General features: G+C 41.6%; 1 protein-coding gene across 1 annotated transcript in view; it reads left to right on the forward strand.

Annotated features, from left to right (window-relative positions):
• Window positions 1–14,596, forward strand: part of FASN (fatty acid synthase) — a 41,502-nt gene that overhangs the window by 12,125 nt on the left and 14,781 nt on the right. The window contains exons 9-24 of the mRNA XM_066566044.1: window positions 1,500–1,959; window positions 2,310–2,497; window positions 3,332–3,521; window positions 4,947–5,041; window positions 5,441–5,575; window positions 5,861–6,064; window positions 7,607–7,722; window positions 8,166–8,341; window positions 8,688–8,879; window positions 9,168–9,248; window positions 9,347–9,532; window positions 9,834–10,013; window positions 10,243–10,446; window positions 11,663–11,973; window positions 12,125–12,514; window positions 14,243–14,407. Of these exons, the coding sequence (XP_066422141.1) occupies window positions 1,500–1,959; window positions 2,310–2,497; window positions 3,332–3,521; window positions 4,947–5,041; window positions 5,441–5,575; window positions 5,861–6,064; window positions 7,607–7,722; window positions 8,166–8,341; window positions 8,688–8,879; window positions 9,168–9,248; window positions 9,347–9,532; window positions 9,834–10,013; window positions 10,243–10,446; window positions 11,663–11,973; window positions 12,125–12,514; window positions 14,243–14,407 (3,273 nt within the window). The remainder of the gene's footprint in view (window positions 1–1,499; window positions 1,960–2,309; window positions 2,498–3,331; window positions 3,522–4,946; window positions 5,042–5,440; window positions 5,576–5,860; window positions 6,065–7,606; window positions 7,723–8,165; window positions 8,342–8,687; window positions 8,880–9,167; window positions 9,249–9,346; window positions 9,533–9,833; window positions 10,014–10,242; window positions 10,447–11,662; window positions 11,974–12,124; window positions 12,515–14,242; window positions 14,408–14,596) is intronic.

Here is a 14,596-nt window from a genome sequence, read left to right on the forward strand (position 1 = left end):
AGTGCCTTTATCTCTGACTGACACATTCTTCATAGAAAGAATGATAGCCTAGTCATAAAATAAGCTTCTCAATCCATACTGTGTTGTATGTAACAGTTTGTTTAGTGTGGTTCTGTGATCTGTCAGGACAGGATCCTAACTTTGAGGTACTGTTGCCCCCCACCTCTACACCAAAACCAGTGTTTCTTAGACAGTAACTGTCTCAGTATGTCTTCAGTTTGTATAAGTGTTTTCTTCTGGAATTCCATAAAATGCTCCTATGTGAGGTATCTGGAAATTTGATCTTGAAAGTATCAGATTTCAGACTTGAAGAGAATCCATTAATTATATGGATAGGTAGGAATGGAACTAAGGCTTGCTGAGGCCTCTTCAGTCAAATTCTGATAAGGAAGGGAAAACTCACCTGCATCTTTGAATTACTCAGCCTGTCTAATCACTTGCTTGGCAGCAAAGACAAAGCTTTTTGGTGGCACTGGTGGTATGCTCACTGTACTGTGCTCTCAAACCTAGGTAGAAACCATGGCAAACCTAAAGTACAATATATATCAGTGTAAAGCAGCAGCACATTCAAAGTGCATAGTATTGTAGGCGTAGTGTGCATGAAAATCCTTACAGCTTTAAACATGTTGACCGTGAGTTGAAGTTGTATATTTATACTGGTTGTTCTCCCAGGTAAGCTGCCATGTCTGATAGTCATCTTGAAAGAGCAGGTCCCAAGACAGTACGTCTCTCTGACCATTCTGGGGTGATGAAGGAACTGTCAGACTTACAGAGCACACTGTGTTTGCAGCTGACCTTGTTGCCTGCAATTTACTGGGCTTGTTCTGCAGATGAATGTGGGCTTGGTGTCATGAGCTGTATGTAGAGAGAAGCTACTGAGAGAAGGGAGCTCTTGCTTTTTTTGGCACAGATATTTTGCTCCTCACACTGTTTCAGTACTTTCCTTGGCTCTGCCAGTTCTGCCCAGTCTTCTGTTTCTGCTTTTTTGAATCAAGAAGACAAAAAATGGGTGTAAAGCAGCAAGCAGACTTCTTTACCAGTGCTTCAGCTTGATTCTTTTGCAGCAAAGCAAGAAATAGGAGCATTTTGTTGCAATAAGGAAGAGGATTTGTGAATGTGTGTGACTGGGAAGGGATGGAGTGGAATGTGATAAAGGGATGGGATCTGAAAGGGGAAAAAGATGATGTGATAGTCTTAGTACCTAGGCTGCTTTTCCAGCAAGACTGCATGGCTTGCCAGTTAGAAAGAGACTGGAAGCTAAACTTTATGCTACTACGCTCAACTTCCCTGCTGACTTCCTGCATGGTCTGAAAATTTGCCTAGGTGATGCAGTTGCTACGTCAGTAACATCAATAATGCTATTCTCTGAAATGTTCCTTTATCCAAACATAGAGAACTGCTTCAGAATATGCTACATGGTCATTTGTAGTAAAATAGTAACAAAAGAATGTTTGTCATGAGACAATGTGGAGCACAGAGCACTCTGTTTTTTCTTTCAGGTCATTCTCTCTCTGGAACATGGGCTGTGGACTCCAAATCTTCATTTCAATACCCCAAATCCAGATATTCCTGCCTTACAAGATGGCTCCCTGGAGGTAGTTTGTAAACCAACACCAGTGAAAGGCGGCCTTATCGGTATCAACTCTTTTGGTTTTGGGGGTGCTAATGCTCATGTCATTCTGAGGCCAAATAAGAACAAATGCCAACCTCTGGAGACTAGTAACATGCCAAGGCTGGTTCAGATTTCTGGCAGAACCCAGGAAGCTGTGGAAACACTAATTCAAGAGAGCAGAAAACATGGAGAATGCAGCCCATTTGTAAGCCTGCTCAGCGATATCTCTGCAGTTCCTGTGTCCTCCATGCCCTACAGGGGCTACACACTGGTTGGCACTGCAAGTGACATAAAAGAGGTTCAGCAAGTTCAAGCGTCTGGTAGACCACTCTGGTACATATGCTCAGGTAGGTGTGCAGCATTGAGTCCCGGCTTTTCTATTCCTCTTTAGATCTGGGGCTTGAGCAATTGTATTCTGTGCTCTAATGTTATTTTACAGTGTAGCATGAGGAAATATTTTGCAACTCTGTGACATGTTTAGGAGTCTTGTGTTTTCTGTATTTTATCAAAACCTTCCAACTTAACTGTCTTCTGATTATAGTGAAGCCCAGCAAATAACAAGCAGTGCCCAGTTTAAAGAATGTAAGAAATGTACAATGCTTTGCTCTTAGTTAGAATTCCTTAACTGTGAGAGGAAAGTGTGTTGTGTCTACTCCTGTTTCAGAGTATTACTACTCTCTCCTTGACTATCCTGCAGGCATGGGAACACAGTGGAAAGGCATGGGCCTGAGCCTTATGAAGCTGGATCTATTTCGCCAGTCTATATTGCGTTCAGATCAGGCTTTGAAGAACACAGGCCTTAAGGTCTCAGAGCTGCTGCTGCAAGCAAATGAGAACACTTTTGATGACACTGTTCATGCATTTGTTGGACTAGCTGCTATTCAGGCAAGGCTCAGTGGGCTAGGGGAGGGGGGTAGTGGACTCAATCTACATAAGCACCTTCTGCTAATGTGTCTGTTTGGCTGGTAACACTTTATATCAATTAATGGAAGCTTGTTTTGTGTAATCAGCAAGTGGCAGCTGTTGGAAATGCCTCTCTGAGAGGAGGGAGTGCATTGTGCCCTTGGCAGTTTCAGGCTTTGCCACTTCCGAGTACATAACAAACTTAGTGGTGTAGATAGTCTTGGCTTCACTGCTTTTTTCTTACAAGATGTTTGGACTAATATTGGTCTGAACTGATTTGCATGTGTGTCCGTGTGTATATGTGACACAGTTTCTTCCATTAAGAGCTTTAGGAATGTCTTTAAGTTTTAGGCAAATGTTTGTGCCAAGGAGCAAGGTTCCATTTCATGTCTTCTAAAATTTGTTCTGCAAATGAACTAAGTCAAGCTGAATTAAGCATCTTCATGATTCTGCATGTCAACGTGGTATTCATGGTTTCTTAATAAACTAGAGGCCAAGCTTTTAAAGTGATCTGGAACGCTGGTCTTAGCCTCTTACTTTGTACAGACGCATTCTTGGCAGCCTTGTGTTGTTGGAAATATTTTCTCAGTGGAAAATTACATTGTGAAGAGGCCCAGACAATACTGGAGTTGCATGATGATTCTTGGGATTGCTTTGAAAGGAGGATGAAGCTGTAGTTGTGGGGGGAAAAAAAAGCAGTGAGGCCAAGAATGTCTGAACCAAAAAAGTTTATTATGTACTTGCTACGTGTGTGTACCTTTGAGGCCTGACTCCTGCTTACCCTGGCATGGAATCTAATTTTACTTCTGCTTGCAGATTGCTCAGATTGATATGCTGAAGGCTGCAGGTCTGCATCCCGATGGGATCGTGGGCCACTCAGTGGGAGAACTAGCTTGTGGCTATGCAGACAACTCCTTAAGTCATGAAGAAGCCATTCTTGCTGCTTATTGGCGGGGACGATGCGTTAAAGAGGCCAAATTGCCAGCTGGAGGAATGGCTGCTGTTGGTAGGTACACCCTTACCAAAAGAGTGATGCAGGAATGTGCATCTGGTCTCTATTGTATGTCATTGGGATAAAACTGGTCTCTGAAACTATCATGTCTGTAAAATCTTGGCCACTGTTGCCTCCTCTTTGTTTTCTTCTGATGTAGAACAGGCTCTTAAGTATTTAAGTGGATAAAATGGTAGTGATCTCTGTCCTGGAATACATCAGGATTTTGGTAACCATCCAAAATTTAAGTGGAAATGGAGAGCTTTATTGTCAAGTGACCAATGACAGGCTTCATAAATAATACCTTGAAACAAGGTAAAAATAAAAAGCACTAAATTTTTTAGCTCTCGATAGATAGGTATCATACACACACAGATGTGTGTGTTGTATGTATGTTGGGGGTGTTTTGTAATTTTTTTCCCAAAGGAGACTTCTGATTGTCCGCAGGAGTAATGAGATGTGAAAACAGTAAGCCACTGTGATGTAGCGGGCAGCTGGCTAGTGGAATTTACTACGGCCTAATAGCACTTGGGAATAAGCTTTCTCCTGAACAAGCTTTACTTTGTGTTTGTGTAAGTCATATAGTTTTGCCCACTGTCAGGTAAAATTTTGAACCCAGCAGTTTTGCTTTGTAGTGTGACTTTATGGTGACTTACATGCTTAAAAGTAAAATTATTATTGGTAGCACCATTGTTCTTCTGTTTCTTATTGGATGCAGGGTCAATTAAAACCTGAAACACTTTGGAGAAAAGTTGTTGCAGGTTTAATGCAGTCTCTTGGATTAGAACACTTGTTATAATCTCAGATTTCTTAATTTAGGTAAAGCTCCAAAGGACTACCTACCTAATTTAGCATTTTTCCCCCCTTGAGATTAAATAAATTACACTCTTATCATAGAATTTGGAAATCTACATATAGTATGTTTTTGATAATCTAATGTTGAGTTCAAGTTCTTCCTGTGACTTGTATCTGCGTAATGTGTGACCAGATGCTTCATATTTAATCTGACATGCCACTAGAGTTACACATTTGTATGGCTATTTTGTGTCTCTCAGCAATCCAAGCTAGAGCAGGGGAGAGAACACATGGGCTTGGTTCCTAGAAACTAATGGCAACATGAGACTAAACAACCACTTCTGTAGCTTCTTTGAAAGTGTGGGGGTTACCCCCACCTTATTCATTAATGGGGTGATGCAAAGATTTGGCCTTGTGTTCATCTTAACTGTGATAAATGTCATGGTAAAGCTCTAGGGTAAATATTCTTAGCTTTTGCAGAATTGCTTTGGAGGGGAGAGGGAGGTACCCGTCAGTCTCTTGAAAGTATTTCCCAATTTTGCAAAGTGCTGAATTGAGCAGAGTGACTGTGCACTTAAGATTTTCTCCTCTTATGAGGCTCATAACTAGAAACACTTTTGTTTTCCTGTGGTCTTCCTTCTGCAGGTCTGACATGGGAGGAGTGTAAACAACGCTGTCCTCCAAATGTGGTACCAGCCTGTCACAACTCTGAGGACACTGTCACTGTTTCGGGGCCTCTGGTGAGCATGAACCTGACACAGTGTGTACTGGGATTGTGAGTAGGACCTGCAAAGTTCAAGTTGGAAGAAAGCATGAAGCTTACTTAGAGTGCAGCTGCTTGGAAAGGGGAGCTGATTGAAGTGGTGGAGTGGACATAATACGTTGTATAAACTTACACACTCAAATAGTCTGTGAGAAGAAGTGATATTAGTGCCTCAGTAAGCTAGTAATAAAATCTCTTCTATCCATGGGCATAAAGGATGATAAATTATAAGACTGAGAAGGGCAATAACTTCATCATTGCTGTGGCTCCCCTTAAATGGCAACTGATGACGGGTATGGAGGGACTACAGTGGCTTGTACAGATACCTAGTATTTTGTGAGCTTCTCTCTTAGTTCACTTATGTTTCTGTTCTTAGGACTCTGTGAATGAGTTTGTAGCCAAACTGAAGAAAGAGGGCGTGTTCGCAAAGGAGGTGCGCAGTGCTGGCGTCGCGTTTCACTCCCATTACATGGCATCTATTGCCCCAGCACTGCTCAATGCTCTGAAAAAGGTAATATTGCCAAACCATGGCTTGCGCATGGCTTATGCTCTGACACCTGGGTTGCCTATAGGTTATGTTGGGCTTAAGGGGACTCCTTTTTTCAGAAGGAAGAGAATCTCTTGAAGAGCATGTAGACCTCTGTGAGATCTAATGTTTGAAATCACGTGGCCTGGAGCAGGAGGATGTCCTGAGCAATCAACCTGCGAAAAGGAGGAACTGCTTGCTTTTACTGATCCTGTTGTTCTCTATGACTTGTAACTCTTTCTCCTGTCCTTCTTTCTTGACTGTCTGTAGGTCATTCCACATCCTAAACCTCGCTCAGCACGATGGATCAGTACATCTATCCCTGAATCTCAGTGGCAAGGTGATCTGGCTAGGAATTCCTCTGCAGAGTACCATGTGAACAACCTCGTGAATCCAGTGCTGTTCCACGAAGGTCTGAAGCATGTTCCAGAGAATGCCGTTGTTGTAGAGATTGCTCCACATGCTCTTTTACAGGTATCCTATTTGTTTGTTACAGTATGACACTATATTGATAGCATCATGCTGTTACAAGGACTTTGAGGGTCTGATGACTAGGGAAGACTGCAGCTTTTTTTTTTTGCTTTTTTTTTTCCCTAGTTCTGAGAGTACTTGCTTCCTTCAGTACTTCTGAGCTTTTCCCAGTTTTAATGTTTGGTTTTTTGTTTGTTTCTTCATGGTTTTTTAGGGGATGGTGTATGTTCCTAGTAAAAATAAAAATAAAAAATCCCTAACACACTACCACTTCCTTACCCAGAAATTCACATTACTGCTGCTATTTGTTCCCATGCACTTCAGATAACTGATAGCCAGCTTTCTGAACTGCATAATGAGTAAGGAAAACATTTCATTGTTTGGATCTAATGGAGAGTGTGTACAAAAATTACGGTGGAGTGAGACATGCAAAGACTTAACAGACCTTCTCTATGAAAAATATCTTTTACCATCTGTACTCTGAATTTGGGTTGAGGTTTTGTTTTAAGAGGTGGTGGATAACAGTGGTGTTTTCCCCTCTTCTCCTAGACCAAGTACACTGCAAGCACAGAACCTTACTTTCTTCTTAAACTCCTCTCTCTAATGAGATCAGACCATTATTCTTTTCTCCCCGCCCTATAAAAATTGATTCTCATGGAATTATCTCTATAGTAGAGAATGCAGAACATGAGGTGCATTGGGAAACACTTGCTCCTCAGGATCAGTGGTGTGGTCTTGTCTGTGTCTCTTAAGTCTCAAGGACTGGTCTTTTTTATTTGGTCAGTGGCATGCAAGAGGAGAAGTCTTAGGAAGAATAATGGAATAATAGTTACTCATGATCAAGATGAATAGTTACACAGTGCTTCTTAGTTTCAACCCAGTGTATTTTTACTATGTCGTGTTAGTCTTATGCTTTGAAAGTGACTTGAAGGGAGAATCAAGAGTACTGTTTTTAAATTGGGCATATGTTTTTTCAGTAGAGACTGTATGCCTCATGTTGAAATCATTGAACAATTTTGGACTCTAATGCAAGTGACTAAGACTTCATTATCTGTGTTTGAAAGTGTCCTGATTTTCTCCTGTAAAGATCACAGGATCAAATTGAAGAGAAGATAAAAATTGGGTCAGGTGTTCAAGGCTGAGTTTTTTGGTCTAATAGCTTTTGCTTGAAAAATGCTCTAGGATACTTCAGACCATAAGGTGCTGCTCCTGGCAAGGGAGTGTTTGCAAGTGGGAGGCATGAGAAGGTGACTTAGCAGTTCTTCAAGTACAGGCTTTGGTTTTAGCTCACATTCTGCTTGAGAGAGGAATATTTATGTTTTGGCAGAATTACATTAATATTCTGTAGGGTCTGCTTTATTAGATGTGCAACAGCTAGGGTTGCTGGAAGGGTACTCTTCCCTGTTAAAGTGGTGTTTGTGCCAGCAGCTAGCACTGAACTCTTGGCACAGATACCTAAGTGGTTTGGAACCTATAGACAAAAATTCAGAGACAAATTAGTAAGTAATGCCTTCCACCGGTGATTTATGGATTCTGCTTGACCAGGCTATCTTGAAGAGAACTTTGAAACCAACTTGCACCATTCTGCCTTTGATGAAGAAAGATCACCAAAATAATTTGGAGTTCTTCCTAACACAGATTGGCAAGATTCATTTAACTGGGTAAGGAGACATGGGGAGGAGGGTGAGTGGAATAACAGAAGGGAATTCAGGTCTCTTCTCTAATATGCATGTCTTCACATGGAATCAAACACTCCTTCAAGTAACCTTGAAATAAATGGGATGTGCATTTGTGCTTTACATACTTAGCATGCTCACTTGTGAAGTGTTCCTGTGGGTTAGAGACTGCTTGGGCAGGGAAGGTGCCTTCTAAAGAGAAGTGCCATTTTAAAGGCCTAGGAACCTGGCACTAGCTTCTGGAAATAAATTTTGCATCTTATAGACTGTTAATTACAAATTTGGCTGCAGTAAGTGTTCATGGTACATCTCAGACATGGAGTTTGAGACCAATTATTGCCTGACCTCTTAAGTATTATAACCAATTTTTTTCCTTAGTTTTTCTTCCCATTCTTTCCCCCTTGTCTTGATTATTTTTGTCTTTTTAGGATAAATGTTCTTGGAAATAACTTGTTCCCGTCTGTGGAATACCCTGTCCCTGTGGGAACACCCCTTATTTCTCCATGCATCAAATGGGATCACAGTCAGGACTGGGATGTTCCGACAGCTGAAGACTTTCCAGCAGGTTCCAAAGGCTCTGCATCTGCTTCAGTCTACAATATTGGTGTGTTGCTCATTTGGGGTCTATTATTTGCTTGTCACTTTCCTGCTTTACCTGTGTGTTCCCTTTTGTAAAAGTAAGAAAAGAATACTCAAAACAGCATCCTGGAAGCCATCCTCTGAAGCTTAAATGTTTGGTTTGGATTGACAAAAACCTGTATCTGTTTCTGAAATGGGATGAGAGAACATGAACAAATCAGGAACCTCTGTTGCTTTAGACTAAGAGTAATTCTTAGGGCTGCATATTGTCAGGCAGGATAGTGGGGGAAACTAGAGCCTCTTGCAGATATTGAGGGGGAAAAACCTCTTTGTTAGAGTGTTTTTATTATTTTCTCTTTGTTGTTTGACAGATGTGAGTCCTGACTCTCCTGACCACTACTTGATTGGTCACTGCATTGATGGCAGAGTTTTGTACCCTGCAACTGGGTACCTCGTGCTGGCTTGGCGAACACTGGCGCGGTCTCTTGGTGTGGCCATGGACGAAATGGCTGTTACGTTCGAAGATGTCACAATTCATCAGGCAACTATCATTCCCAAAAAGGGTGAGTGAGGAGTGCTGGTATAACTGCACAACTGTGTAGTGAAGATGGAGGGAGTGGGAGGAAAGGAATGCATGGGAAAAGTGAGGAGGAATGCAGGAGAGAGACTAAAGAGGAGTGCAGCATGACTGAGCAAAGGAATGGATTCACATAGTCAAGTAGTATGCACTATGGTCATCTTTATTACACGTTGTGAGCAGTAAGTTTAGGGATAGTGAAAGAAAAAGTTCTGCTTGAGGATGGTAGAGATAAATGACCTCACAGTCCTGTCTTCCTCAATGTTTCTTGCAGGATCAGTACAGCTGGAAGTAAGACTCATGCCTGCTTCCCGCTGCTTTGAGGTATCAGGAAATGGGAATCTGGCTGTCAGTGGTAAGTGAAGGAAATATAGGTGTATAGGTACAATCTTAGTAAATCCATTATTTATAAACAATGGTAATGATCATTATTCTTGTTACTGTGCCCTTCAGGGAAGATTTCGCTCCTGGAAAACACTGCTCAGAGCAATTTCCGTAACCAGACAGATGGCCTTCGGACTCAAGCAGACAGGAGCTCAAAGCCCGGGCTCTTGAAAGATGACATTTATCAAGAGCTGCATCTGCGTGGATATAATTATGGACCAACTTTCCAGGGTGTTCTAGAATGCAACAGTGAAGGTAAATTTCCTTTCAAAAGAAGCACAATGAGCCCTGGGTATCGTAATGATGACTGTTTGATCTTTTAATTCCATTTGTATTAACAGTTCACCTGACTGTGCCTTGTGAGGTAATTATACTTTATGTGATAGGAGAGAACAACCAAGAGCATTGAGAAAGCTGTTCTCTCCAATGTAGAACTGTGTGGTGGATTTTACAGGGGAAGCTGGGTACATACACCAAACTTGGCATTTAATAAGCAGTGACATTCTAGCATCTGATGAATGATGAAATAGTGAGGCTTTCTCTTCCTCTTCTGCAGCAAGTGCAGGAAAAGTTCTGTGGAATGGGAACTGGGTGACCTTCCTTGACACTCTGCTGCATATGCTGATCTTACCTGAGACTGGCCGCAGTCTGCGCTTACCCACGAGGATTCGCTCAGTCTGTATTGATCCAGTGCTGCATCGTGAGCAGGTGTGCCAATACCAGGACAATATAGAAGGTAATGTCTCTCATGCTTGAACTTCTGCTGGTTGTTTTGACTGCTGGGTGAATGTGTGAATTCTGAAGTAGTAGGATGAACTTCGATGGGGGGGTCCTCTTAGTCTCCAAGCTCTTCTGCAGCTCTGTAACCTCTCTATGAAAGAGCCACACATAGCACTGTTCATCAAATCACCCTGAACAAAATATATTTTTTGTTTTCCAACTTACATTTCTTTCCTGACTTTCAGCTTTTGAAGTTGTTGTGGACCGCTGTCTTGATAGCCTTAAAGCAGGAGGTGTTCAGATCAATGGTCTTCACGCTTCTGTGGCACCACGGCGACAGCAGGAACAGATACCTCCCACCCTGGAAAAATTCTGCTTTGTGCCCTACACTGAGAGTAGCTGTTTGTCTTCGAGTGCCTATCTTCATGCCTATCTGGAGCAGTGCAAAGGTAGAGTGGGATTGCTTTCTTGTCATACTAGAAGAATCTTCTAGCCCGAGAGAAGCTGAATACTCTTTCAGAACATCCAAGATATTAAATGTTGGTCTCTGTAGAAGACTTCAGCAAGGGTTCTCTGTATGATTGCTGGAAGCTAAAAGCTAGTTCTGCCTGAGCTCTCTAGAATGTGGGAAAGAGTAAAAAGCCATGAAGTGGGACATCTTTCCTTCTATAACAGTCAGATGTGGTGTTGGATAGCACAACCCCTTCTGCAAGCAGAGAGACACAAATCGTCTTTAAGGAGAAATCCAACCTAGTTGCTTTAGACACTGACAGGAGAGCTTACTTAAGTGAGCTTTTAACCTTGGTTTGTTTTTCCCTGTGAACTGCTACGATAGGCAATTTGATTGTGGGCACATATCCGAACAGGGAAAATGATGTAGTGAGGCACACATCAAAGGAATCGTTTGCCACAAGAATAGAATAGGAGCAGTTCAGTCTGTTGTGAAACTGGTAGCTAAATACATTGTTTTTTGATGGGGAGCCATCCACTAAACTAATTACCTTAAGTGCCTTTTCATTAAAGAGAAAAATGTTACTTTTTAAAAAAAATTTTTACTCTAGTGATGAATTTTGCTTCATCTTGAGAGAATAATTTTTTTCATTCTGTGTTGGTGGAGCGTCTTCATGCTCATCCTTAGATTTGGCAATAGATTTTAAAGATTTCCCTTTTTTTTTTTTCTCCTTAGTTTTCCCCTGCAGCATCCAAATACTGTCCCCAGAGCATATTTTTTCTAGGCTGTGGTGGGAATATTTTATTTTTTGTAATCCAGTTCCTGATCCTCAGTCAGGATTAACTATTTCCATCAGCTTATAAAGCAAAAGGGCATGTTAGTATTTTTGTATCTTCAGAAACTTAAAATTTTCCTCCACAGCTCCCTAAATCAATCAGAAGCTTTCCGTTAGTTGCCCTCTTTAGTCAGTCTTACCACAGGTAATTGTGGGGCTTTAGTTTGTTTGGCTACAAAGCCTACTTATTTGGGGCAACTACTGCATAATACATAATTATGTGAATGTAAGAGGCTGCACTGTATCTGTGGGTGGGCTAATGATATAGGATGCTGTAATATGTGGTGCTGATCAGCTGGTGTAGCAAATGGAGGCAAAGAGGAAAAGAATTCTTGGAAAATCTTGACTCCTTCTTTCATTTCCTCCTTCTATTCCATAGGTCTGATCCAGAAGTTACAGTCTAAGGTGGCAGTGCATGGGGTCAAATTAGTCATCCCTGGACTAGAAAATGCAGTGGCTGCTACGGGGTCCTCGTCCACACAAAAGGGCCTTCAGCATATCCTCGCTGAGATCTGCCGTCTGGAACTGAATGGAAACCTCCATTCGGAGCTGCAACAAGTTGTGATTCGAGAGAAAAGGCACTTCCAAAATGACCCTCTTCTCAGTGGATTGCTGGATTCTGCAGAGTTGAGGACTTGCCTGGATGTGGCATTGGAGAACATGATCAGTCATAGGATGAAGATAATAGAGGTTAGTTGGAAGCCTGGGATGGGACTGTAGCTAGTGTTTCTAGGCCTTGCAGTAATCTGATTACATACTGCTGTTGTTCTGGTTATAATTCTGGATATCACTTATGTTTTGATTTGGTTTCTGCTTTTCCTTCCCCTTCTTTTTCTCACAGGCTAATGCAGGAAGTGGACAGCTGTTCTCTCGTGTGAAAAGTATTCTGAATGCTCAGCCCCTGTTGCACGTGGACTACATTGCCACTGACTGCATCCTGGAAAACCTTTCAGCTGTTGAAACAGAGCTACAAGATGCTGGTGTTGTCTCTAGCCGGTGGGATCCATCTAGCCCTCCGTCTGGAAATCTGACCAATGCTGACCTGGTGGTATACAACTGTTCAACAAGTGTTTTAGTGAATCCCAGTGAAATACTCTCTAATTTGGCAGCTGCTGTGAAAGAAGGAGGGTTTGTTTTGCTACATACTCTTCTTAAGGGAGAAACCCTTGGAGAAATTGTCGGTTTCCTTACAAGCCCAGATCTGCAGCAGAAGCACAGCTTCCTAAGTGAGGTAAGCCTCTTGGAAGGACAGATACTTTCGCCATGGATAGTCTGAGTCTGCTGCTTGCAGATGCCCTGATGGTAAATGTATAGTAGGCATTGCTTGCATGCCTTTCCATTGAGGACTTCTGCAGAAATATCCAATGAACACTTCTTAAGAAGAGAGGACTTGCAAATTACTACATATTAGGTTAATAGAGTAAACTGTAGGTTCAATCAGGAAAGCCTTTCTTAATGCACTGAAAATTATTAATTGTCTCTTGTACATCTGTCTAATCTGTATGAAAACACTGGCCAGGACAATTCCTTTCTTGTTAAAATCACGTTGCTGGGTTGGGTACGGCTCTATCACTGTAGGATCCTGAAATGCTTCGGTATCAGAATATCTCTCTTACTTTTGATGCTACTGCTTAGAGTGCGATTTTACAAGCTAGTTAATTTCTTCTAACGTTAAGGTCCTCCCAGAAGGAAGGCTTTTCTGTTGTATTTTTCTTTTCTTCCTTTCCTCTTCCCTATGTTATCTGATCCCATAATGAGATACAGTATAATAAGCCCTGAGAAGCTGGAGGAGGGACAGAAGATTGTCAGCATTATATCTTCAAACCAGTATATCATACAGATAAACTAATGCCAAAGCTGGTGCAAGAGGAGGAGAGTGAAAGGCAAGGGTAAGGGTGGAAACTGGGGCATCATCTTCTCTTGACATCTGTTAGACCAAGCAGTAATGGAAAAATGCACCTCTACTGAACTTACCTATTTTTCCTGATTTGAGGGATGCAGCCTCTCAGCTCTCTTCTTTTAGAATAAGAAGAGAATAGCACTTCCAAGAGTTTGGGTTTTGTTTATAATTCTGGGGTGGGGTTGTTGGATTTTGAATTTTGCAATTACATGGATTCTAGCCCTTCCTGCATACATTTTTTCAAGGGGATTTGAGAAGAAAGGTTAAGTTCTTTGCTCTGAATCTTTCCCAGTGAACAGGAGGATAAAGAGAAGGCACTGAGATGCTACTGGCACCAATAACAAAAACCATAAATTTGTCATTAATATCAGTAGCCTGGTATTAGCAAATCCCTGGGAGAAGATACCTGTCCATTGAATGCTCCTTCTTGAAGGAAATTATACAAGCCAGGCAAGAGTGTGCAGGACGTAGATAGTTCTCAAAGTTTTCTAGAAACAGACACTGTCCTTGGACCTTGATATAAGGGATCAGACTGTAAAAACCTTCTGCTGGTTTGTGCCTGGCATAGGAAAAGCAAATGGATGCTTTTCTGAGAGACTGCAGTCATCTTTATTTCATTCAGATAGTAATCCTTAAGTGTTTCTGGATATGCCATACATGCATTTACATTCTTTTGTTTTCCTGAAATGCCATTTCAGTGTAACTTAGACATATGGGTGCTTCTCCCCATCTCTGTGCAAACAGGGTTTATGTGACATAGGGTCATAGACACATTCAAATACATTGTGGAATTTGGTGGTATGGTCACGGCTCAGGTTTTTTGCACACCGGCCAGTGTGCTAAGACTGGTTCCCTGACTTGGACTTTGAGGTATTTGTACACCCACTTTTGGAAGATGCTTTAGGGAAGAAGGAGTAGTCTAGATGTGGATAAAACACTGTTACGTTAATCAAACCTGTATTTGTACTGCGACAATACAGAGCAAGTCTTCAAGAAAAAGCAAGAAAAACTGACTTTTTGATTTTGCTGTTAATTTTGTTGCTTTGCCTGATTTGACAGGCACAGTGGGAGGACTTATTCAGCAAAGCTTCATTGAATCTTGTTGCCATGAAGAAGTCATTCTTTGGCTCAGTTATTTTCCTGTGCCGTCGGCAAGCTCCTGTCAAAACACCTGTTTTTCTGCCAGTAGATGAGATGAACTATAAGTGGGTTGAATCCTTAAAGGTGAGAATTCTTGTGTCCTAGGTATCTGAATTTCCAAATCATTATACTTTCTAAATGAGATATTTAGTAGTGTTGAAAGGAGAATGTGTGTGTGTGTTCAGTTACTTTTAGTAAAATAGAAGATACTAATCTCTGCCAAGAATATGAGGGCTATTTTCTTTGTAGTTCCTTGTAAAACAGTTTGGGGTT

This window comes from Molothrus aeneus, chromosome 26 (genome assembly GCF_037042795.1).
Source record: "Molothrus aeneus isolate 106 chromosome 26, BPBGC_Maene_1.0, whole genome shotgun sequence".
Classification (NCBI taxonomy): domain Eukaryota; kingdom Metazoa; phylum Chordata; class Aves; order Passeriformes; family Icteridae; genus Molothrus; species Molothrus aeneus.